The 27,573-nt window shown below is 34.9% G+C and overlaps 1 protein-coding gene across 6 annotated transcripts in view; it reads left to right on the forward strand.

The window, feature by feature from the left end:
- The window catches only part of CEP152 (centrosomal protein 152), an 88,087-nt gene extending 82,419 nt beyond the window's left edge, over positions 1–5,668 (forward strand). For all 6 annotated transcript variants that reach the window (XM_055320078.1, XM_055320076.1, XM_055320081.1 and 3 more), the window contains one exon: positions 4,324–5,668. In XM_055320078.1, the coding sequence (XP_055176053.1) occupies positions 4,324–5,357 (1,034 nt within the window). In that variant the 3' untranslated portion in view covers positions 5,358–5,668. The remainder of the gene's footprint in view (positions 1–4,323) is intronic.
- Positions 5,669–27,573: the final 21,905 nt, after the last annotated feature.

The following is a 27,573-nucleotide window of genomic DNA, read 5'->3' on the forward strand; positions in this document are numbered from 1 at the left end:
AAACCAAGAGCTGGTTTTTTAAAAAGATAAAATTGATATGCCTTTAGCCAGACTCTTCAAGAAAAAAAGATAGAACTCAGATAAATAAAATTAGAAATGAAAGAGAAGTAGCAACTAAAATACAGAGGATTGTAAGAGAGACTGCTACGAAAAATTATATGTCAAAAAATTGACAACCTAGAGGAAAGGAATACATTTCTCAAAATATAGGGTCTTCTGAGACTGAATCAGAAGGCAATAGAAAATCTGAACAGACCAGTTACTAGAATTGAAATTGAATCTGTAATTACAAAAATTTCAACAAACACAAGTCGAGAGCCAGAAGGATTCAAAAGTGAATGCTACCAAACACTTAATGCCTATCCTACTCAAACTATTCCAAAAAATACAAGAGGAAGTAAAACTTCTAAATTCATTTCTATGAGGCCAGCATTACCCTGATACCAACCCAGAAAAAGATACTATAAAAAAATAAAATTAGAGGCCAAATCTCTGACAAATACAGATGCAAAAATCCTTGAAAAAATATTAGCAAACTAAATTCAGTAGTTACCTGAAAAGGATCATTCACCATAATCAAGTGGGATTTATTCTGCACATGTAAGGATGGGCCATTATCCACAAATCAATCTATATTATACACTACATTAACAAAATTAAGACCACAACCATATGATCATCACAACAGATATAGGAAAAGCTATTGATAAAACTCAACATCAGTTTACGATAAAAACTCTCAACAAAGTGGGTTTAGAGGAATTATACTTCAGTATAGTATAGGCCATATATAATAAACCCACAGCTGACATCATAATGAGGAAAAACTAAAAGCTTTTCCTTTACAATCAAAAACAAGACAAAGAAGTCTACTCTTAGCACTTTTATTCAACATAGTATTGGAAGTCCTAGTCATAGCAGTCAGATAAGAAAAATCCAAATTGGTAAGAAAGGAGCAAAACTGTCACTTTTTTGCAGATGACATGATACTATAAATAAAAGACCCTAAAGACAACACCTAAAAATGACTAAAATAAATGAATTCAGTAGTGTTGTAGGGTATAAAATTAACATACAGAAATTTGCTGTGTTTGTATGTGCTAATAACAAAGTATCAGAAAGAGAAATAAAATGATCCCATTTATAATTTCATCAAATAGAATGAAATACCTAAGAATAAATTTAATGAAGGAAGTGAAAGACCTATACTCTGAAAACTTTAGGACCTTGATGAAAGAAATTGAAAATGGTGTAAACAAATGGGAGGACATACCATGCTCATGGATTGGAAGAAGTAATATTGTTAAAATGCCCATACTACCCAAAGCAATCTACAGATTCAGTGCAATCCCAATCAAAGTGTTAATAGTATTTTTCACAGAAGTAAAACAACCCTAGAATTTGTATGGAACCACTAAAGACCTTGAATAGCAGAAACAATCTTGAGAACGAAGAACAAAATTGGAGGTATCACAATTCCAGATTTCAACCTAAACTACAAATTGTAGTAATCAAACTGTGGTGCTGGCACAATAGTAGACACATAGATGAGTAGAACAGGATAGGAAGTCCAGAAATAAACTCATGATTATATGGTCAATTAATCTACGACAAAGGAGGCAAGGATATCCAATGGGAAGAAAACTGTCTCTTTAATGATGGGAAAACTGCACAGCTACGTGCCAAAGAATGAACTGTATCACTTTGTTAAACCATACACAAAAATATACTCAAAATATATTAAAGACCTAAGTGTAAGACCTCAAACCATAAAACTCCTAAAAGAAAACATAGGCAGTGATCTCTTGAACATTGGCCTTAACAGCTTTTTTCTGAGTATGTCTTCTTAGCCAAGGAAAACAAAAACAAATGATTGAGACTACAGCAAAATAAAAGTTTCTGCATAGTGAAGGAAACAATTGACAAAACAGAAGGGCAACTTCCTGAATGGTAGAGCATATTTGCAAACGATATATATGATAAGGAGTTAATATCCAAAATATATATCAAGAACTTCAACTTAGCACCCGCAAAACAAATAATCCAAAAATTAAAAATCAAAAGATAGAAGAAATGAGTAGACAGTTCTCCAAACAAGTCATACAAGTGGCCAACAGACACATGAAACATGGAAACCTCAGTTCAAAACTGCCAGAAAATGACAGTTAAAAGTAGGAGCAAAATCAAGACTGTTCCATGTGTGAAGGCAGGATGTTGCAGGAAAAGTTGTAAGCCTAGGGGATACCAGTGAGATAAATAGTTGGTGTTCTAGAGCACAGTAACTAGGTGGAGTCACCCTTTTTATAAGTCCTTCTCCTTCTCCTTTCCCTTCCCTTCCCCTTAACACTGGGTTGGAGTAAGAGCAACAGGAACAAAGAGTCTTGGAAAGGCTCTAGATTGCTGGTCACACCAAGGAGGAACTTAGAGCCTACATGTCCAGAGTACCAGCTATTATTAGGTTTTTCTGCCCTTCAGCTTGTTCCTTTCACTACACTCTCAACTTTTTTTTTAAAGATTTTATTTATTTATTTATTTATTTATTTATTCATTCATTCATTCATTCATTCATTCATGAGAGACATAGAGAGAGAGGCAGAGACAAAGGCAGAGGGAGAAGCAGGCTGCATGCAGGGACCCCGACATGGGACTCGATCCTGGGACTCCAGGACCATGCCCTGGGCCAAAGGTGGCATTAAACCGCTGAGCCACCTGGGCTGCCCTCAACTTTTTTAAAGAAGCTAATGCCATACTCAGAACATCTAGAAGATAAGCATTCAACTAAAAATCACCAAGTATCTGTGGAAAGCCAGCACCATGGTAAAAGGTAACAAACTCAAAGTAAGACAAGCCAAAAAAAAAAAAAAAACAACAGAACTTATACCTATGGAAACAATAGAACAAACAAAAGGACCTGAGAATATTAGAAAATTATGGTATTCTCAAAATGATATAAGAACATATATTGTAGAGGAAATTTAAGAAATATGCTAAAAGGTTTACTTTTTCAAGGAAAAGATACAATTACTGATAACTCTAGCCATTGCTAGAAAAATGCAAATTTAAGTATATGTACTAAGACTTAAGCCTAGTCTGTAGAGAAATAGAATATATAACTCTCAAGCTAGTAGGGCGAAAAACTTGTAAGAAGAGGTTTTCAATCTAGCAGAATCATGAAAGAGGAAAAATACAACTAGAAAGCATGGGTAAATAGAAAATTATTGTAGGATCAAACACCAACAATCATGCTAAACATAAATAGGTTAAACTCACTTTTTAAAAGACCATAATTTTAATTTTTTAAAAATCTAGACATGTTATTTCTATGAGAACATCAAAAATTCAAAATGAAGGAATTAAGAATAATATATGAAGCAATGCAGTGTTGATATTAGATAAATACAGTGTTAAGCAAATTATACTTAGCATCGGAAGGGATTAAAGTGAAGTTGATAATGGTAAAGAAGACTCCTAAAAACCTATAAATGGGTTCTGTTTATAATAAATTAAGTTTAGAATATATAAAGCAAAAGCTGATGGAAGTGTGTAAAAAATGTGATACATTTCCAGTCACACTGGGGGATTTTGAACGTATCTGTGGGGAAATGGGGCTTTTGAACTTCTAGAAAGCTTGAAGCAGAGATTGTTCAGGAATCCACAAGTCTGATACTAGTAGACATTCTTCAAAAAAGCACAGAAAAAAAAAAGCACAGAGATTATTTGTATAAATTTGAGAAAGGTGGTGTAAACCTTGGGTATAAAAGATTTGGGGCAGCTGTGCAAATGTGCCTAGTAAATGCAAACCCTTTTCATGATCCAGGGTCTAAGATACACTACTCAGAGAGATGCTGCCTCTGATATTTGCTGTGTGGCTGCTTTGCCTCTGATTAGATTTAGTGTCTTAGCTTAAATCGTAGCTTAAATCAGAAACTCTGTTTTAGCTTTTACTCTGTGTGAGTGTGTGTGTGTAGGTGTGCTTATGTAGGCGTTGGGCATTGGGGTTCTTCTAGCAAATTTTCTTCATCAGAGCAGAATTGGAAACATTACAGTTAGCTCTTGAAATGCTATATCTGTTGCAGAAAATAATAGATCAGATGCATAACAATAATGTCAGATTTCAGTAACAAAATTGCCTAACTTTATTTAGTGGAATATGTAAGATCATATTTTAAAATGTCCAGCATTAGTGAATTTTCTTTGAGAATGATTAAAACATATGCATTCTTTGGAAATACATAAAAACATAATTTTTTCCCCCTCATTTTTAATGTTAAATTTCTCCTAATTTTGTTTTCCCCTAATTTTGTGTTCCCTTGTGTATAATAGTACTACCTGTGACTTCAGAGATGCTGACTGGAGTTGAAAAATCAAAAAGAAATGATGTGAATCAGAATACACCACGTCATACAGAAAGCAAATCAAACAGTATACAAATTGTTCCTAGAAGTATGTGTGACCAAGTTCCTAAGAGAAGGGCTGCTTGTAACTTACGAAGACGGTTAGAGGACACAGAGCATGGGGACATAAAGCACATGGGTTCCAAAGGGTCACACTCAGACTTCCAGTTTGGAGAGAACAATTACAGACAGCCAGACATGTTGCCAAAAAATTTTTCTCCTGAGTTTGTTCCTTGTGAAGGTGAAAAAGGCTTTGGTTTGCACAAGAAGAAAGACCTCCGTGATACTGGCTCTGAATCACTTCAGCATTCAACTGGATACTCCTTTCTTGGATCCTTTGGAAATAAACCCTCCCCTAGATATACCCCTAATCTTTCTGAATCTGGATCCACACATACAACCTTTCAAGGTCCTAATGAAAGACTTGGTTTAAAAGTGTATAAGTGTAATCCACTAATGGAAAGTGAAAATGCTGCATCTGAGAAAAGTCAAAGTTTGAGTGTTCGGGAAACTCCAGTGAAGGATGGAGGGGACCTTGATGACTCCATAGGCTGGCATTCCAGCAGTGCCACTTTACCTTGCAACAGTCACGAAGTGTCATTCTTACATGGTAGACCACAAGAAACTCTGGATATACCTGCTGAAGCTGTTAATTTCAAACAGTTTTCCGCAGCCAGTTGTCTTTCAGATACAGAGAAAAATAATGTGATTTGTCAATCAATGAAATGTCAGAGTGGTCACACTTCAGACCTGTCAGAAGAAACCCTTTGTTCCCAGCCAGAGATCAGTGTGACTCTTAGACACCTACATCACCCTAAGGCTGATAAATTAAAGTCAGATTTCAAAAAACTGAGCAGTGCAGTACCATCATCTGTATGTCAGCAGCCTTCGAGAAAATTAATTGCTCCTCTACCTAGCCAACAAGACAGTGGCTTTGATAGCCCATTTGTCAATCTAGACTAATTGTTGTACAGTATTTAAGAAGAATCATTAATATATTGACAAGAAAACTGAAAGGGAAGACTTCATACTGAAAAAATGGTGGGCTCTGTCTATTTTGAGATGCTTAATAACATCTATCATATGAGTAAAGTGTTCTCATAAAATTATATGAGATATTAATGTTGCCTTAATCTTCCATAGGTCTGATGGTGTATATGTAATCTGCTTCTGTGTGGTGCTTTATATCTGGTTGTTAAACCATCTATTTTTATACTTATAAATTAGCTTTCTGTGCAATGTTAAATTATTTAAATAAACTTGCATATGGTCTATTGAATAGTTATGAATTCTTTTGTAATTCATAATATAGAAATGTTATATTGATATGTTTGAAATTCATCCAGAATAAAATATAAATCTTGATGATTTGTATTTATGATCAGCCAAATTCAGTATTTGAAATTAGTCATGTTTTGAGGTTGTAGATTTACTTGACGTACTTTTCCAGGAAATATCTACTCAGACTTTGGATCCTTGCTCTTAATCAGCGGAAAAGAAGTATTGGAAGGATTGCCACAAAATTCATAGTTGTGTCCTGGTTTCATTATTTAAAATATTAATTTGAATTTTTAAAATTGACATTTGCATTATTTCAAATCTCATGTGATAGAGACTTTGTCTTTTGTGCTTTTACACAGTCTTTTTTTAATCTGAAATACTACTTTTTAAAAATTGAAATAATAGGGGTGTCTAGGTGGCTTAGTTAGTTAAGTGTCTGCCTTTAGCTTGGGTCGCTATCTTAGGGTCCTGGTATTGAGCCCTGCATCAGGCTCTCTGCTTATCAGAAGAGGACCTGCTTTTCCCTCTCCCTCTCCCTGCAGCTCCCCCTGCTTGTGTGCTCTGTATCAAATAAATAAATAAAATCTTTTTTTAAAAATTGAAATAATAAAACATCATATAGCAAAAATTTTAAACTATTAGATTTTTATGTTCATTTATAGTGCCAAACTGGCTAACTTACTAATGCTTTGGGGAGAAGCTTATAATTCTAAACCGTGCAGAAATGAATGTGCACCTAAATATTGTTTCTAGATGAATTTTTTTTCAGCTTCCTAGACATGGATATGAAAGTTTTTGGTGAGTGCAAATGCTTTTAAAACGTTTATTATAGCTTTCCTTCATATCTCTTACCCTCAATTGTGTTATGGACTGTATTTATGGATTGATTGGGTGTATTTTTTTACCAGGCTAAGTTGGGTTGTGGTTGGATGGTTGGCAAGGTTCATCATCATCCTGCTGATAACCATCTCTAAAAGCAAGAACCTAGAAGTGAACCTTTGAGAAGTCGGAAATTCATGACCTGATATAGATAATCTTAAAATTTAGACCTGGATTTCAGAATTTGGGTTGAAATGAGCAGGAATATAAGTCCTTCTTGTATTCCTGGAGACACAATGCTCCTTTTCCCACAGTTAGGGTGTCATTTCTCATTCTAGGCAAACCCCTAAACCATCCATGTTTCTCATGGATCTGGTTGGTGATTGATTGATTTAAACTCTGGTTATAACTGAACTGAAAATCTAGCTCATTGCTCACCTTCTTTTTCATCTTTGTTTTAAATCTTTGTCAGGTATCTCAACCCTCAACATCAAGGTTGAAGTTGGAAATCTTCTTGGTCTCTGCTGCTTTTATGGTATCCTCAGTATTTTTTAATGTCCATAATTTCAGTAAGATTAAGTTACTTTATTTTGTACACTCTACACAACAACCACCAAGGAAGGTTTATATTGATTCATGTATAAATGAAGAGATTGTACAAACTACCAGCAATTTACATCAGTTTGAAGGGTGATGTCAGAACAGAAAGGAAGTTGGAGCCTCATAGATGTCATGGTCACATAAATCCAACTTCATCATTGTGCTTATCTTTTTTATATGTTGCTGGGTTTTACTTGCTAGTATGTTGAGGATTTGCATGTGAATGCTCACAAGGGATACTGGTCTCAATGAGTTGGACAGTTCCCTTGCTTCTATTTTCTGAAAGTATTTGTGTAAGATTAGTTCTTTTATCGCCCTTTTAATTTGGGTGGTTACTCATGTCCCTTATTTCATCTCTGATTTTGGTATTCTGTGTCATCTCTTGTTTTTTCTTAGCCTAATCGAAGTTTTACCGGTTTTGTTGATTATTTTTTGCAAAGAACTTCGATTTCCTTGATTTTCTTTTTTGTTTTTGTTTCCTATTTCATTGTTTCTTTCCTTCTGCTTGCTTTAGATTTAGTTTGCTCTTCTTTGTCTATTCTTAAAGTAGAAGCTTCGATTATTGATATGAAACCTTTCTTCTCTAGTATAGATATTTAAACTTCCGAATTTTCCTCTTAGCGCTGAATAAGCTATACCTCATAAATTTTTATATGTTGTATTTTTATTTTCATTTAATTAAAATATTGCCTAATTTCTCTTATGATTTCTTTTGGTTATAACCATGGGTTATTTAGGAATATGTCACTTCATCCTCCCAAGTATTGGATATTTTCTGAATTTCTTTGTTTTTGTCGGAGAATATAGAATGATTTGAACCCTTTCAAATTTCTTGAGACTTGTTTTATGGTCTAGCATATGGTCTATGCTGGAGAATGTTTCACATGCATCTGACAAGAATGCATATTCTTCTCTTATTTGATGGAGAGTTAGAAAATGTCAGGTCAATTTGGTGACAGTGTTACTCAAGTCTGCTATAGTCTTGCTGACTTTTTTGGTCTGTTCTGTTATTAAGAGTAGAACATTGTCACTTTCAACCATAATTGTTAAATTGTCTATTTTTCCTTTCAATTCTGTCAGTTTTTACTTCATGTATTTTGGGACTCTGTTTTTAGGCATACATACCTTTATATTTGTTATGTCTTTCTGATGTATTGACCTTTTTATTATTATAAAATGTCTCACTGTGTTTCAAGTGATATTTCTTGTCTTAAAGTCCAGTTTGTCCTTTATTAATACAGCCATTTCAACACTCTTATTATAACTTTATGTGGCATATATTTTTCTGTTCTTTTAACTTACCTGTGTCTTTTAATTTGAAGTGGGTTTCTGGCAGTCGTCACATTGTTGGATCTTGGTTTTTGTTTTCTTTGTTTATTTTCCCACACAGCACAGCTTTGCTCTTGGATTGGAGTTTTTGGTCCATAAAATTTAATAAAATTATGGTTGGATTTACATCTGCCATTTTGCTATTTGCTTTCTCTATATCTTATGTCTTTTTATTATTGGGTTATTCCTTTACCCTTTTTGTGTTTTAAACATGTTTATTAGGGTACCATTTTTATTTTAAGTTTTTACTATTTTTAAGTCATTTTCTGAGTGGCTCTAGGTATTACATTAGGCATCTTAACTTATTGCAGACTACTTCAGATTAATAATAACTTACTTCTGGTATAGTGTAGCAACTTTGTTCCAGCATAGCTTTATTTCCTTCCCCTTCCTTTGTGCTATTGTCATTTATATTACATGTATGTTTTATTATGTATATATATATACACACACACTACACACAATACTGCTATAATTATTGTTTTATACAATGTCTCCTAAAGAATTTAAGAAAAGAGGATATGTATAAGGGAACATGTATACATTTAAAAATGTTTATTATTGCTTCTGCTTCTCATATTTCCCCCTGGACTCATGTTACTGAGTCTATTTTCATTTCCTTTCATCTAAAGGACTTTTTAATTTTTTTAAATTTTTATGGTTTTTTTTTTTTATCATTCCACATAATTTAAATATGCCAGCCACAAATTCTCTCAGTCTTTTTTAGGAATATACTTCAAATTAATAATTTTTGAAGGATAGAGTTTGATGGATTTAGAATTTTTGGTTCCTACCACTCCACCCCCACACTTTGAATATGTCCTTGCACTGCCTTATGGCCACCATTGTTTTTGATAAGAAGTTAGCTGTTAATCGTATTGTTTTCATATTTGTGATTGTTTTTCTCCTACTGCTTTTAAAATTTTCTCTTTGGCTTTCAACAATTTGAGCATAGTGTGTCTAGGTGTGCATTTGTTTGTGTTTATCCTACTTGGGATCTCTTGAGATGTAGGGATTTGTAGACTAATATTTTTATCAAATTAGGAGGCTTTTTGGCCATTATTCTTTCTGTTATTTTTTTCTTCCCCTTTCTGGGGCTTATATGTATATTGATATATTTGCTGCTGTGCCACAGGTTTTAAGGTTCTATACATATTTCTTTAATCTTTAATATCTTATGTTTTAATTGGATCATTTTTTATTCATCTACAAGTTTGCTGATTCTAACACCATCTAAATTCTGTTATGAGCCAGTCTAGGAATTTCCAGTTACTGTTTTTGACTCTAGAATTTTAATGGATTCTTTTTAATAATTGCTGTTTTTTGAGATTCCCTGTTGATTCATTGTCCTATTTCCTCTTAATCATTGTTTCCTTTAAATTTTTAAACAAATTTATAATGGCTGCATTATAGTCCTTTTTTATTGTACTATGAACACTAATATGAGATCTATTCTCCTAATCGTTTTTAAATTGCACAATACAGTATTGTTAACTATAGGCATAGTGTTGTACAGCAGATCTCTAGAACTTAATCATCTTGCATAAGTAAAATTTTATACCCACAGCAACTCTCCCTTTCTTCCTCCTGTCAATTACTATTCTATTCTGTTTCTATGAGTTTGGCTGTTTGAGACACCTCATATATGTATTATTGTGCAGTATCTGTTCTTCTGTGAGTTGTATAGTCTTTGTTTATTAAATTCAACATCTAAGCACATAGTTTCTCTTGATAGTTTTTTTTCTTGAGTATGGGTCACACTTTACTATTTCTTTATGTGCTTCATAAATTTACTGAAAACTGGAGATATTATGTAACATTATAGCAACTTTGAATTTGGCATTTTTTCCCCTGAGTGTTTTAGCAAGGCTTTTGTTATTATCGTTATTAATTTGTTTGTTTTGTAATTTGCCTGAACTTAATCTGAAAAATCTCTCTCCTTCGGTGTGTCTGCTGATTTCTCTGCTCAGTTATTTTAGTTTGTGTTTTTAGTTTTTAAGCTGGCTTTTAGAGGATGCCCTTGCATATATATATATATATATATATATATATATATATATATATATATGCTGTTTTATATGCATATGACTATTTATGACTATATATATATATATATATATATATATATATATAGTCATCCAAAGATTAGTCAGACTGTACTAAAAAATCTTGAATAAGTAGCTCTTCCACCCTCTGCTGATTATACCCTTGGGTGTGTGGAGATACGCAGTCCAAGTTCAGACAATTTTTTGTCTGCCTCCACTTTTATTTCCCTGAGCCTTTCCAGATCTTTTGTGCACATGTGTACATCCTCTTTGTCAGCCCAGGGATATGTGGTGAGCTTGGGCCCTCTAAGTCTTCCCTATATCATGCAGCCACTCAGGCACAGATGTGCAGAGAGCATACTGAACCCCTCATTGCAGTCTTCTTGCCAATTTTTTCACTAGTCCGCTGGATTCTTGTCTCAAATGGGACCACAATCTCTGGCAAGCAGAACTATACACTTTGTTTTGCCCCTCTAACAGCTTTCTATTTTGACTAACAAAACTGCTGAGTGTGGGCTTCCTGCCTTCCATGCTGGAGGGAGAAGCTCTTAGTTTTCACTACCATCCTGCTGATCAAGCTGGAGAGAATGGAAATAGCCCCAGGTAAGAATGCCTCAGACTCCCCTTTTCAAGTTGCTATTTCCCTTTGGTTTATCTCCAGACCCCTGAAATATGGTGGGTTTTGACTTTTTTTCCCCCTACTGTTATAGCGGACGTCTTATTCTGCCAGAAGTTCTCTTATTTTTATGTATTCTCCTGAACTCTTCTTTATGTACTCATTTTTCCTTTATCTTGATAATTATCTTGAAAAACTTCTTAATCTGTAGAAAATAAACACCTGTATACTCTTCATTTAGATTTACCAATTGCTAAATTCCTATATTTGCTCTATATTTATTTCTATACACACCCGCATATATGTAATATGTAAATTTTTTCTCTTAACTATGAAAGTTAGTTGCAGACAGCATGGCAATTCATCCTTAAATATTCCAACATGCATCTCTTAAGAACAAAGACATTCTCCTACATAAATACAATTGTCATTTTTAGAAAATAGTATATTGATAAACATATACATAGTCTATATTCAAGATTGCTCTAATTATCACAATAATCTGTTATAGCTTTTTTTTTTTTTTTTTTTTTTAGATTTTTGCTCTCTACTTTCTGAGGACGCACTGCTTTTCTTCCATAGTGAAAGAAAACTTATGGCCCAGAGTTACTCAGCCATTAATTTTCATTCACTAAATATTTATGACGTGTAACAATTGCTTTTTAATGTTCTAGGGGGATAAAGCACTTAAAAGTGATGAGTTTCTATCATCACAGCACTCACATTCTAGTCAGGGGAGACAGTAAACATAATTTTTGTAGTATGTTAGAAGCTGGTTAAGTGCTATGGAGAAAAATAAGGTCAAGTAAGGGGAAGGAGTGATAGGAGAGAGGTAGTCACAAGTTTAAATGGAATAGTGGGGGTAGATCACATAGCTGGTAACATTTGGGTAAAGATTTGAAGGAATTGAATATAGCTTCATCATTTCTTATATTCTCTACTTCAGGAACTCTTATTAAGCATAACTTCAGCCTCTGTGTCCTTTAATTGTTCTTTTGGATATTTTTAGCCGGCTGCTTCATGGAATTCCTTGGTGCTAGCTTCCAGTTTGCTAATTCTTTGTTTATTCCATTTATGGAGTTTTTTAAAATTTCACTTTCAGAACTTCTAGTTGATGTGTTTATACCTGTATTTTCTTTGTATAATTTCTGCTTGCTTTGGTAATTTTTAAAAAGTAGATGCTATTTATATTTTTAGAGACTTAAAAATACTTAAAGTTACTTCGAGAGTAATATTGATGTCACTTGGGAATGAGTTTTTATCCAAATTGTTATTTTAATTGTTTGTTATTTTAATTGGCTTTCATAGAATTAGTTTCCCTGTGTATGGAATTTTAGCTTGCAGCGTAATAGTGAAGTGGACTTTTTTTTTCTTCTTTCTGAATTCTCTCCTTCCATCCTGTTTAGATTTTTGTGGTTGCCTCTGCCTGGACCCTTATGTCCCCGTTTCAAGAGTAGGCTTTATATAGGTGGTTTCTGATCCATTAGGCTATCTTAAATCTAGTCACTGAGCCAGCAGCAACTTGGCCCAAGTCCTGGCTGCAAGACTGTCTGTGTCCTCCAGGCTCTCTGGGTGCATTGTTTTTATATAAGCTGTGGCCTCAGGCAATGATTATTGTTCTCAGTCACCCTGGGGTAAGGAAGCTCCACCTGGGTTACTAGTCAGTTTTTCCTTTATCCCCTTTAGGTAGGACACTTTATTTTTATTTTTTTTATTTTTTAGGTAGGACACTTTAAATACTTGATATGCATCCAGGTCAGTTGGTCTTTCTTTCTTTCTTTCTTTCTTTCTTTCTTTCTTTCTTTCTTTCTTTCTTTCTTTCCTTTCTTTCTTTCCTTCCTTCCTTCCTTCCTTCCTTCCTTCCTTCCTTCCTTCCTTCCTTTCTTTCTTTCTTTCTTTCTTTCTTTCCTTCCTTCATTCTCTCTTTTTCTTTCTTTCTTTCTTTCTTTCTTTCTTTCTTTCTTTCTTTCTTTCTTTCTTTCTTTCTTTCTAATAAACTTCACTTAAAATAGTGTTAGATTTACAAAAAGGTTGCAAATATAGCACAGAGAATTGCCATATACCTTTCACCCAGAGTGCCTGATTGTTCACATCTTCCATTTGCCACAACTAAGGAACTGATTTGATCTAGGTTTTTTGTTTTTGTTTTGTTTTGTTTTTACTTTTTTTTTTTACTTGAGAGTCCACAGCCCTAATCCCTATACTGTGTTTATTTGACTTGGCCTATAGATGAGTTGGAATTTATTTTAAAGAGAGTGCTTTCTTTTTCCCTCTCCTTCCACTTCTACCCTATGCTCCCAAGAAGGAAAATGAGTTCAGCAGGCTTCCCCACATGTGAAATGTTTAACCTGCTTTCTTGGTAGGATGTAGGAAAAAATCAGGTCTTACTCTTTAGTGAAGATTTATAGAGTAGGACATTATGTGGAGGCAGGCTATTTTAGAGGTAGGAATTTACCAACACAACCGAAAAACGTATGATACAATAGGATCATCTTTTATAATTTTAAAATTCAACCAGTAATGGTTCATCTGAAAAGAAAAGACATTTGAAATTTCCTAGCAGTAAATAAGCCATTCTAATGCTTCCTGATATCATTATAACAACATTTTTCCTTAAGGACCAGGAAGCAAATTAATTGGAAATCAAAATGGTAAAGTCATTAAAGAGAAACTTTATTTTTTAAAATAATATAAACAGGGATCCCTGGGTGGCGCAGCGGTTTGGCGCCTGCCTTTGGCCCAGGGCATGATCCTGGAGACCCGGGATCGAATCCCATATCGGGCTCCCGGTGCATGGAGCCTGCTTCTCACTCTGCCTGTGTCTCTGCCTCTCTCTCTCTCTCTGTGACTATCATAAAATAAAAATAAAAAAAAATTAAAAAAAATATAAACAGAATGGCTTCTTCCTTAAAGTTCAGCAATAATATGGAAACTTTGAGATCAAATTAAATCCTGTATTAAAAATGTCTGATGAGTAAATTGAATAAAATCAACAAATAATGTGGTTTTTAAAATTATTTTGTTTTGGTTCAGGCATAGTCCTCGTCTGGAAGATTTTTGTTTCCTCACAAATTTGATTTCACAATTTTATTAATCATGTTGTGTACATAATGTACTAGACACAATTCTACTTCCTGTACTTCCCCAACCCTATGAATCCCAGAAACAGTTCATTTTTATAAGAACATAGGGTGAACCCAGTTCATGCATTATCACAATGGCCCTTTAGGTGTTAATGGTTTCATTGGCTACCAGTTAGTTTTTCTGGAGATTTTTTTTTTTTTAATGTGGTGCAATTTCACAATCTACCTTGTAGACTCCAAGTTTTTGTTCATTAAACAGTTACTTTGATTCTTGGATGCTCAAGCACTCACATAATTATGGTTTCTGATCTTCCCATGAATTCAAATTTCTGTTGTTATTGGTTAAAAGTTTTTAAAACTCTTACCTGTTAGATATCTTAAGGTTTGGGCTATGTGTAAACACAAGTAATCACATATGGTTTTGAGGTATCTATAATGGACCAGTTATCATATTAAGCTCCATACATACACTTTGGTCCCATCCTTCCAAAGTTGTTTTTTTAATCCTCATTTTACAGAAGAGAAAGAGAAGAAGGAACTTAATGCAAGGATTCTCAGGCATCTGATAAAGTATCCAGAGTGGCCACAGGGTTACTACAAGGTAGCTATAAACTCAGATGTTTACCATGCATTGTCTATAAACCAAAACCATATATTTCTAGCATTGATGCTGCTTCTTTCCTAAAAAATATGTGGAGATTCTACTGTATCATTGATAAGAGGCCTTCATACTAGAAACAGGAGTTGTTGCACTGTCTCAAAGAAATGCCTTCTTAAAATCAGATTAGGTCTGCTGCATAGCTCAAATCCAGTAAGTACAAACCATACTTTTCTTAGAATATTGAGTTAATGCTGAAGATCAGACTTTGGAATCAAATATGGTTTGAATCTATTACATCACTTATCAGTGAGCCTAGATTCCACATCTGGAAAATGGGGATATGTGGCTGTTGCCTGTATACACAGTGTTATCACCCACTTCTTCCTTGTTGGTAGAGCCAGGAAAGGATATCTGTTCCTTCCCCTCATGACTGTCCCAACTCAAGAGCTAACTCATGTTTAGCCTGCATTCAGCACCATGGCTCCAATTCTATTGCGTGATTGGTTAAGGGGGGGCATATGACTCAGTTCTGGACAATGTGATATAAGGGAAGGGCTGCTGGGCAGCGCGCGTGGCTCAGCAGTTAGCACCGTCTTCAGCCCAAGGCGTGATCCTGGAGACCTGGTATTGAGTCCCACGTTGGGCTCCCGGCATGGAGCCTGCTTCTCCCTCCACCTGTGTCTCTGCCCCTTTCTCTCTCTCTATCTCTCTCATGAATAAATAAATAAATAAAATCTTAAAAAAAAATAAGAGAAGGGCTGAAGGGCTTTGGGAAAATATTCTTTCCTAAAAAGTATCTCCTACACTGGATAGAACTGATGTACAAGGATAAGTGTGTAACTTCTAGATCAGTGGTGAGAACCACTTTTTAGAGATGCCTTGCTCATTTGAAGCAAATTATGTCCTTCAGGTCACCTCCTCCTGAATAAATTTTGTATGTTTATTTTCAAAGGTCTTTTCCTTAGAGCAAATAAAATCATTTACATCTACTTGCCCACTTGGAAGCAAAAATGAATAACAAATGCTGAACATACCTCAAATCAGAATATGTAAGATTAACCAAAGAGGCTTCCTTAGAAGACACGAAAAGTTTTGATGTTCTTAGAAGTCTTCACAGATTTTAGAGCCAAACATATGGATATGGGCAGTGTTGTGGGGTCATGGAGTACAGTGGTCAAGAAAAAAATTATTGAGACATTGTATAAACTTAGTAAGCTTATTTAAGTAGCATGGGGACAGGACCCGAGGGCAGAAAGAGCTGCACTTTTGTTGTATGAAGCTGGTGGTTATATGCTTAGTGTTCAAAGGGGAGAAGCCAGGCAGGCAGTATTAGATCCTAAGTGTCTTCTTCGAATTTCTACTCTTAAAACTTTCCCAAGATTTCTTTGGTGCTTATCATTTAGCTTGGTATTAATTATTAGTGAGACATACTACACAGGCTACAGGTCAGCCTTCTGGGCTAACGGTGAATAATTTTCTGCTTCTGTCCCTGATAAGGCACCATAAGATTAAGACAAAAACAAAATAAAACAAAAAATGAAGATATTTTGTTGGTAAGTCCCTGAGAATAATTAACATGTTGCTGCTGTAGCTGACAAAATCTATGGCCAGATAGAAACTTGCAAGTTGAAAAATTTGGAATCCTCTGACTTCCCACCTCTGCCTAAGATCACAAGCAAACAGCTGCTCTCCTCCCCCTCCCCTTCAGCCTTTCTAGAGTGGTCAGGTCATAGTCTCCCAGAAAAGATGCATAGATAGGTAGCAGAGGAGCCAAAACTCAATGCCAGACTTAGCTTTCAAAATGTTCCATGTGATGGACGCTCAATTCAGAATACTCAGCTGGCCAGAGAAAGGCTTTTGGAAATGGCAGAGGGATTGACGTTCTTCAGTGCGCATTTTCCAGCAAGGACAAATATTTGATTATATAATGAAGAAGTTATGTCTCCTGGCACCCAAAGAACTAACCTCCAGTGACAAATGTGCAACTTATTAAGTAAATTCCACTGAGCCTGCAATGCATACTAGTTGTTTTCTCAAGACACGTAGTTGTTTTACCACCAAGAGCCTTTTCCTCAATAGTTCCAGCTGGCAAATCTCACTCTCATTGGGATCTGTTACTTCGTAATCACACAAAGCTTCTCTGTGGTTTTTTTAAAATGCAAAATAATTTGATGTACTCTCATTCCCCTTTGCTTAGAAACCATGGATAATTGTTGAAGCTCCAAACCCATAATATGAATTTCTATTGGAGAAAAACCAGAGAGCCCCTCCAACAATATATCTCTATACTGACTCCTCTGCAGTGGGTGCAGCCTTGTTTTCTCAAGATGCACATCCTGTTAAACAGAGATGCCTGCTTTCCACTTAAATGGGTATAAAATGCACTCCCTTAGTTCTGGAGTGCTCACTTAAGTTTGTCCAGAAAACTTGGCTTTATATGTTATTGGAATTTCTCCTTTCCCATAAGGCACATAGGGACAGATGGTTGTGCCAATGGTAAGCGTAATCACTGCAGCCTATTAAATTAACTGGCACAAATTGTGTTCACTGAGGAGGGATAGAATCATAAATGAGAATACCTCCATGGAGAGTATCTCATCCCTGTTAATAGGTTAAGCTTTGGAGAGGGTTAGGAAAGAGATAAGGATAGCAGTGGGTACGTACTCAATGCATTTTACTTATATCTGAAGACACACTGCAGGTGTCACAGATAGAATGATCCATTTCTATGATGAAAATTAGTTCATACTGTTTTTAAATTGTTAATGTAGCAAATAGTTAAATAAGATGTATTGTGAAAACCCTCCTTCCCAGCTCTGATCCCCAGATCTTAGTTCTTTCACTTTGAAGCAAAACTGTCACTCTAAATCTGTGCATATAGGTATAGAAGTATATAGCTAGCCCTTATCTTACGTAAGTGGTGGCATATTTTGCCAACTGTTCTGTGCCTTACTTTTATATAAAAATTTTCAATCAAGTGTATGAAATAATAAATTGGCATTTTTTTAAAGTCAAAAATAGTGAAAACTGGATAAAACATGGTCAGAAGTATGGGGTGGTCTTTCACAGATGATTTATAACTGAAGTGTGAGGTGACCTTTTAGTGGGGACCTTCCTTACCCTAAAATGAAGATGGAGGCAACCTGACAAGGATTAGCTAAATGCAGGTGTCCCCTGCTACCTCCTCTTCCTTACTGTCTGACTCTCCCTTCCTCCAGATCTTCCCAGACCCTCTGTGCCATCTTCCCAGACCACCTATCCTGCCTCTCCACCCCTCTTCTTCCCCTTCCTTCTGCAAATCACTTTCAGTTCTTTTCATCCACTCTTTCCACCTCCATCCTTTCTACCCTTTCTGGATTCCCTGACTACTGCCCTTCCTTATCTTTGGGTTTTTCCTTATCTTTGGGTTCTTCCTTCCTCAATTGGAATGGAGGAGCTACCTGTGGTATTGAGGGTCATGAGAAGAATAGTAAGGGTCATAGCAGGCTGAGTCTGGAGAGGATGGCACTGAACCGGTGATGTGTGGAGGAAATAGCCCCGGGGCTGGAATCAAGACTGCCTTCCACAGCCTTCCCTACCTGCTCATCTGTAAGAAGTAGTGTTGTCAGGGTTCAACCAGAGAGGAAGAGTCAGTGGGAGGCATGGATAGGTAGGCAGATATTAAGAGATTTATTACAAGGAATTTGCTTATGCAATTGTGGAAGCTGGATAAGCAAGTCCAAAGTCTAGAATAGGCAGTCAAGAAGGGAAGGACACCAAAGGGGCTGGAACCCCATGGGAACAGGCTAAAGCTATTGCCCACAGGCAAGGTCTCTGTTTCTTATAAGGCTTTCCAAGTCATTAAGCTAGGCTGGCCCAGGATAATCTCTCTAGTTTACATATTCTCATTAGGGACTAAGGTTAAATCTAGCAGCACCTAGATTAGTGTTTGATAGAATAAATAACTGGAAGGAGACATGTGAATGCAACAAAATGGCTGCCGTTTTCTTTCATTTTCCAATTCTTGCAAGAAAATATGTTTTATAGTCCACCTTATCCAGAAATATTCTAGAGAGGAAATTCTGGCTAACACAATTTAACCCAAACAAGTTGAAACACTACAAAATCACCACAAATAGTTAACATACTGGGCAATTGCTGGTCAAATGCCCCAGTTCTTGCCAGGCCAGACTCATTCTGGAAGAACTCACGGCTAATGCCTGGCCCCTGAGCTGATTCTCCCATGGAGCCCCACCAGGGTACCACCATCTTTCTCTTGCCATGGTCCATCTTTCCCTTCCCCTGAAACTGGCTCCCTGAGAATAAGAACCAGAGGCCCAAATCTCTTTTTAAGACTACTCTGAAAAAGAAGAACATGAACTAATTATATTAAAATTGTATTTCTTCAAAGTAAAAGTACAAACCAGTGGGGCAGGGGTCTCTAATCATCTTGTACTCCCACCTACAAAATCTTTCCTTCAGCCTTCAGGGTGCAAAGAACTTGGAACATAGGCAAGATTCTGAGGTCTCTTTAAATATTGAACTATCAAAGAGATGGGAACACAGGGGTTGTTCTGGCCTTTCAGTAAGAATTAGTTGTCAGGCTGAAGCATCTCTTAGAACAGGGATTAGGGAATCCTTTTGGTCACTGTAACTCAGTTGTAAATGAAAAGAAAACTAGAAATGGAATGGGAACAAGCTTTTGTTCCATTACTGAGTGGCCTAAAGAGTACAAAGACTCCTTAGCCCCAGGGGTGGGCTTTATTCCACTGGGCAGAAGATTTCCACATGGAAATGGTGATTCCCTCACATCTTTGTAATTTAAAGCAATTAAGTGTGATTGATTGGAAACAATAGTTATTAGGCAACAGTTACAAATATAATTTATGCAGGTTACCCAAGTTGAGTTGTAAACTCTCATCTAATGTTTTACTCCCCTCTAGTGGATTTTTTTTTATAGCACATGATACCCCAAGTATGATATAGGATAGCAGGTTTTAAAGGAAAGAAGAATTTAAAAATATATTTAAGATACATTCATGTTCCATAGAATTTCTGTGCAGTTGTGTAGAATATCAAAGATTAAAAAAAGTAAAGTTTTGTCAGTTTCCTTATTTTGCAGGTGAAGAAACCAAGATCCAGGAAAGGGAAATGACTCACCCAAGATCACACAGTTGGTTTCTAATAGGTCATTCTATCACTAATGGCAATTTTTAAATATATAAACCTGTGGTTCTCATGGAACTAGAAAGCCTAGATCTGTCCACTCCGATGGTCATCAAATGAGGAAAGACATGCCTTAGAGGAAATCAAATTCAGTAAGCATATTATTGACTATGGATACTCTGGGAGGGGAGGGACTTGCACAGGGAAAGGAAGATGAAATGTTAAGAAGGATACCTACTGTTGAAAATTAAGAACAGATAAGCTCTGGTTTGGCTTCCTCTTGGTGCTGCTCATGGATGCAGTAACTGCTCAGAGGTGTCCTTTGGCTTAGAGACTTTACTGTTTTAAGTCTGAATTCTTGCTGTGTAATTTTCAGTTCTGCTTCACTCTCCTAAAATGTTCACTATCATTCTCCAAAGCAATTCTACTTCCCTTTATTCTCCATATAAACTTAGTCACATATTTTGTATGCAAAGTTTTAATTCTTGATACTATGCTAATATAATAACAAAAAAACTTTTTCTTCTTATTAAAGTAACTCTTATTCAATATAGACAATATAGGAAAGTATTAAAAAGAAATAATTTCCTACAATGGTTGTTCATTTCAAGAGTGTCTGATTAAGCACTTACCAGACTGATCCTCCCACAGATAACTACTATAAACTCTCGGCAAAATAAAACAAAAAACAACTACCTGGAGGCAGTGAAAGCTGAATAAAATTAAACAGATTATGGAGAGAAGTTGGCATTTGGAAGGAGAAAATGGGAAAGTGTGAGTTTTGTTTTTTCTTTTTTTTCCTTTAATATAGCTTTTAGCTTCAAGGGAGACCATGTTTGGCTATATGCAGCAAGAAAAATGTCTACAAAAAAACAATATTTCTGGTCTGAAGAATCAGAACAGAGTTTAAGTCAACCAAAGCCATTGGAAAATGAGAGGAAAATCCTGGCAATGAGAAAAACAGAGAAGGGAACCAAAAATGCTGTTAAAATTCTGTTAAAATCCTTGCTGATCCCTAAACTCTGTATATGTGGGTCAAATTCTAAGTAACTTAATTAAGGACAAAATAACTGAATTGAGATTTGGGTTAGTGCCCAAGAGACTACAGTTTAAATTTAATAAGTTACCTGCTAAACCAAAATGTAATAGTCTTCAGAAGAATGTAATAGAATACAGCCTTACCAGTTAATGTTCACAACCAGAATACAATCCAAAATTACTCAACATAATAGAAACAAAAATTTATGATCTATTCTGGAGAAAAATGATAATAAAGATAAAACTCAATATGATCTAGCTGTTGGAATTGCACAAGAATTTTCAAGCAGCTATTATGCACAATGACATAAAAGAAAATAGGCTTGCAATGAATGAAAAGATAGGAAATTTCAGGAAGCAAATAAATCATGAAAATAATCAAATTACTGAACTGAAAATTAAATTACCTTAAATATACAATTTATCTGGTGGGTTTAACAGCAGGAGATAAGAGAAGAAAGAACTACTCAACTTGAGGATAAATCAACGGAATTAACTAATCTGAAGTACAGTGAGCAAGAGCACTTAATAAAATTTCAGGGATTTGTGGTACGAAATCAAAAGGTTTAACACATTTATTATTGGAAGCCCAGAAAAGAGAGGAAGATGCAAATGGGACACAAATATTTTTTAAAATAATGGCCAAAATAATGCCAATTGATATAAATTATAAATTCACAGTTTAGAAAAGCTCAAGAAATCCTAAGTCAGAGAACATTGAAACTGCTGAAAACTAAGTATAAAGACAATATCCTGAAAGCAGCCAGAAAAAAACAATACATTCCATATAGAGGAACAATTATTTGATCAGCACTGTAGTCTCAGAAACAATGACAAGACAACTGACATCTTTAAAGAACTTGCAAGGAAAAAAAGCATAACCTGTGAGCCTCAAATTCTATGTCAACAAAAATATTCTTCAAGAAATGAAAGCAAAATAAAGACCTTTTCAGACAAAAGAAAACTAAGGAAATTTAGATTAGATGTACGCATTTCTCAAAATTCAATGAATGTACATTTTAGATATGTACATTTTAATGTATATGAATTTTACCTCAAAAGTACTACAAATAGGGCAGTGTGGGTGGCTTAGCAGTTTAGCACCACCTTCAGCCCAGGATGTGATCCTGGAGACCTGGGATCAAGTCCCACATCGGGCTCCCTGCATGGAGCCTGCTTCTCCCTCTGCCTGTGTCTTTGCCTCTCTCTCTCTGTGTCTTTCATGAATAAATAAATGAAATATATTTTTAAAAAGTACTACAAATAATATTAAGCCCTAGTTAATAATATGTATGCTGAAACTTTTAAAGTGTACTCATGTCTGCTATTTATTATGAAACACCTAAGAAAATAAGAGAGATTAATGTATGACTAGAGGAATGGATAGATAAGCAATAAAGCAAATATAGTAAAATATTATTGGTATAATTTAATAGGTCTGTAGTTCACTGAAAAATTCTTTTACATTTCTACTTCTAATACATTAGAAAGTATTTACTAAAAAGGTTGGAAAGATGAGATTAAAACTAAAATTATAAAGATTTGCATTAATGTGTTCTTTTATTGATTTTTTTCAGTATGATGATATTTATTACTGGTTTATTTTTAATTTATTTTTTAATTTTTTTAAAAATTATTTATTCATGAGAAAGAGAGGCAGTCTCCTTGCAGGGAGCCCAATGTGGCACTTGATCCTGGGACCCGGGCTCATGCCCTGAGCCAAAGGCAGATACTCAAATGCTGAGCAACCCAGGCATCCCTTATTACTGGTTTAAAGAGGACTTATGACATTTAAATAAATTCCAAACCCAACTCTAAAGTACAAGTTTCAGAAATATACATGACATAGAACCCAAGTCAGCTTGGGTTGCTATAACAAAATACCATAGACTGAAGGGCTTAAACAATAGACATTTATTTCTCACAGTTCTAGAGACTGGGAAATCCAAGACTAGGGTTCTGGAAGGTTTGGCTCCTGGTTTACAGACAGCTGCCCTTCCCTGTGTTCTCTCATGATGTGGAGAGAATAAATTTTAGTCTCTCTTCTTACAAGGATACTAATCACATTATGGGAACCCTAGCCTCATGATCTCATCTAAACCTGATTACCTCCCAAAGACCCCAACTCCAAATACCATCACACTGGAAGTTGAAAATTGAACATATGAATTTGGGGGTGGGGGGCTTAAACATTCAATCCAGAACTAGAAATTACTAAAAAAGGAAACTCCCAAAATTTCATCATATACCAAGTATCACTTTTGACATTTTGGTAAATTATCTTTCAGTATTTTAAAACATTCATTTATTATATCTTTTTATCAGATATAATATATCTGATCTTATTATAACATTAAATGTTTTTCTAAAATATGATTTTAATGACTAAATTTATGAATTTTATGAAGATGTAAAAATTTAACAATTTTCCTATTATTTGACATATAAGTTGTTTTTGAATTTTCACATAAATGTTCACATAAAAAGAGATCACAGGGATCCCTGGGTGGCGCAGCGGTTTGGCGCCTGCCTTTGGCCCAGGGCGCGATCCTGGAGACCCGGGATTGAGTCCCACGTCGGGCTCCCGGTGCATGGAGCCTGCTTCTCCCTCTGCCTGTGTCTCTGCCTCTCTCTCTCTCATTCTATGTGACTATCATAAATAAATAAAAATTAAAAAAAAAATTAAAAAAAAAAAAAGAGATCACAGAATAAGAATCAGGGACACCTGGGTGGCTTAGTAGTTGAGTGTCTGCCTTTGGCTCAGGTTGTGATTCTGGGGTCCTGGGATCAGGTCCTGCATTAGACTCCCTTTGGGGAGCTTGCTTCTCCCTCTGCCTATGTCTCTGCGTCTCTCATGAATAAATAAATAAAATATTTAAAAAAGAATAATATAGGGATCCCTGGGTGGCGCAGCGGTTTGGCACCTACCTTTGGCCCAGGGCGCGATCCTGGAGACCCGGGATCGAATCCCACGTTGGGCTCCCGGTGCATGGAGCCTGCTTCTCCCTCTGCCTGTGTCTCTGCCTCTCTCTCTCTCTGTCTCTCTGTGTGACTATCATAAATAAATAAAATTAAAAAAAAGAATAATATAATCAGAAGGACATCAGACCTCTCAGTTGCAATGAATAAAATTAGAAGACAGTGAAACAAAAACAAAAAAAAAAACAAAAAAAAAAAGAAGACAGTGAAACAGTACTTTTAAAATCTGATGAAAAAATATTTCTAATTCATACTTCAATACTCACTCAGCCTGTCAATGTGATTAATGCAATGTCTTTTAAACTTTACTTTTTTTTTTTTTAAAGAAAACTATTATGGGATGTACTTCACCCAAACAAGGCAGAAATGAAGAAAGTAGAAGACACAGGACCCAGAGAATGAGTATGCAATGCAATACTATAGAGAAGGAAGGAAATTCCCAGAGTGATTATGAAGGGAAGTCCCAGTGTACAACAAGCCCTAAGTTCAGCTAATGTAAAATAATGGGAAAGGATGGAAATATCCACAAGAGGTAGTTCTTCAAGAAAAATTAAACTTGTAGAATACCCGATGAGTTTGAACTTGAGATAATATTTTTAGTTTTGTTGAACTGTGGATGAAGCAGTAAGAGGTATATAAAAAAAAATTGAGAACATCTTTTAAAAGGCAGTATTTCCTCTACAGAAGACAAAAACTTGCATGTGAAAAGTAATGTTATCATTGTATACTATATATTCATCCCTAAATAATATTTATTTTATTCTAATAATGTAAACACTTTAAACTGATGTAAGCAAAGAAGAATAAAAAGCTACATTGAGATTATCAGACTAGAAAAGTATATAAATGTAGGGTCAGATAGGTTGTATAGGAGCTAAGTTTGTAGTTTCTATTAGAGTTGGAAATAAATTGATGAAATATAAAATTTTAAAAATTAAGAAAAATTACTTTGAACACATTGTTTAGAAATTTGGAGGTAAATACTGGCAGACTATAGCTTAAGTAATTGAAAGTTGCTATCCCTGGAGGGTAGGAATTGGGAATAGGAAAAGATGGGGGCAGAATTGTGCTGTTTTTCATTTTATGTGTTTTTCTATATAAGTCTTAAAACTCTTAATGGGAGATATATCTATATATAGATATCAATATCGATATAGATATTCTGCTTGTCCAAGCTGGAATACTTCAAGGTTGCAAGAAGCTCTAAGTGGGGCTTACAAAGTCTAATTACATTATACTGAAACTCCACATAATTGCCTTGCATGGTGATACAATTGCTTTTAGTAAGCTCTGTCTTCTGGATCTAATATCTGGGTTCTACGTAGAATTTTTTACATCATCACCAGACCCATCCTGTGACACAGACTGTAAGATAGGAACTAGTTAGAGGTACAGTTGAATTGCTTCTGTGAAAGAATGACTCCCTTGCAGGCATGCAAGTTGGTGAAAGACTGAGTGGGGCTGGACATGAAAGGGCTTCTCAGGGACCACCACAGTTCCCCATCATGGAAGAAGTTTAAAGAGAAGGTAGCTTAAGGTTTTAGGGGATGTTATGGAAACTTTTATATTAGGCATACAGTTGGAGTAAATGACTTCAAAGTGCCTCCATTCTGAGATTCTCTGAAGGAGTTTCATTCGTATTTAGAATGGCTACTAGTTAGTATTTAGGGCAAGGATTAGAGCCCAAGAAAAGGTGTTCATGATCTCTCTCTCTCTCTCTTTTCTATCAGAATGGTTTACACTCAGTTTTCCCAATTTTTGTCAGGTGTTCTTTGTGTATTAAAAAATAAATATATATATATATATATATATATATATATATATATATATAATCCATTCTAGAGGTCCACATTCCATGTGTTATCATTTGATTAAGCTTGACAAATGTGTATGTGTTTAAATTTTCTATGTTCTTACCATTTCTTGTTCACTCAATCTGTCCATTTAATAAATATGTGAACTCTCTCACTAAAACAGTGAATTCATCAATTTCTTCTTGTAACCATTTCAATTTTTCGATTTTTCTTTATAAATTTGAAAGAGTCTTATTATGTTCATGTACATTTAGAATTCTTATTCCTTCCTGGTTTATTAAAACTTAAAAAAAAAACTACCTAGTAGTTTTACCTTTATTACATTTAGTAGTATTTTCCCCTTCCATTTAAAATTAATATAGCTATTCCAGATTTTTTCATTTGTATTCTCCTGGTATATCTCTGTCATCCTTCTACTTTGAACCTTTCTGTTTTATACTTTTGGTGTACAGAATTTTAATTCACTTTAAAGGTATTCCCACAATTTATATATTATTATTGTTTATGCAGTTATTGTTTATTGAGATTTACCCATATTCTTATCATTTTTCTCATTAGTATTTCTTTTGTATTTCAGAACTTCCAAAAAAAAAAAGAATTTTCTTTTCAGATTTTCTTTCTTCCTGATTTACTCACTTTGAGATTTTCTTTAGTAAAGATAATTCTTCAGTTTGTTTGAAAATGTCTTCCTTCTATTTTTTTATTTCAATATTAAAAGAGAAATTTTCTGTGTTTGTAAATTGATTAATTTCATTCAGGATTTTGAGACTATTCCATTGTCTTGCTGTTATTGTTGAGAGATCGTTTGGTCTAATTGATATTCTTTTGAAAGTAATCTGTTCTTCTTTCATTCTAGGAGTAATTTTAAGACAACTCTCTAAATATAATATCTACATTCTCACTACAATGCAGCTAGATGATTTGTTTGTATTTATTCTCCTTGAGATTCATTGGAGGTTCCTGATTATGACAATTCATATTAATAGATTCTGGAAAAGTCTTGGCTATAATCTCTACTAAATATTGCTTCTTTCATTATCTCCTTCTGGAACTCTGGTTATAACACTTCTCAAACTATGATCTATGGCTCTTGATTTCTTTTTCATATTTTCTATTTCTATATCTCTTGAATTGCATTCTAATCAATTCCTTCAGCCCTATTATTCACTTCACAAATCTCTTTTCAGCTGTGTTTAATTTGCTGTTTAGCCTGTCATTGAATTTCTAATGTTAGTTTCTAAATATTTTATGTGTTTTTCAAAAAGATGATTTCTAGCCATTTTTGATAAACTCTCTTTCTTTGTAAATTTTTGATAGCTTTCATTTTTCTTTAAGTATATTAAACACAGGGATTTTTTTAATATTAGTTTTTGATTATTCTAATATATCCAGTCTCTAAAGGTATAATTCTGAAGTCTGTTGTTCTGCTTCTGCCTCATGGTATTTTGTTTCATTTTGAGTTTGGTGATTTTTTTTTTTTTATGAGAACTCAGTGCCTTCAAACTTTATCCTTAGGGATTCACCAAATCCTGGGCTTAATTAAGGTTTGTTACTCTGCAAAGAATTCTGTTTGCTTCTGCACATGTCTGGGGAGACTTTACAACCTAAAAAGAGTTAAAAAAATAATTTTTTTAGCACCTAACAAATTCAACCACAAACCAGGATTTTGCTTAGAAATTTCAGGAAACAATTTCTATTTTCTTTTAACTAAAGCAAGAATGAAGTAGGCAAATTCCTTTATAATTTCTTTCTTTGGAGCTCTTGTATCTTTATTTTCTATTTTGCTCACTAAAAGTGTTACCTTCCAGGGTCTGACTTAATGTGGGAAA

The sequence above is a fragment of the Nyctereutes procyonoides genome, unplaced genomic scaffold (assembly GCF_905146905.1).
Source record: "Nyctereutes procyonoides isolate TBG_1078 unplaced genomic scaffold, NYPRO_anot_genome, whole genome shotgun sequence".
Classification (NCBI taxonomy): domain Eukaryota; kingdom Metazoa; phylum Chordata; class Mammalia; order Carnivora; family Canidae; genus Nyctereutes; species Nyctereutes procyonoides.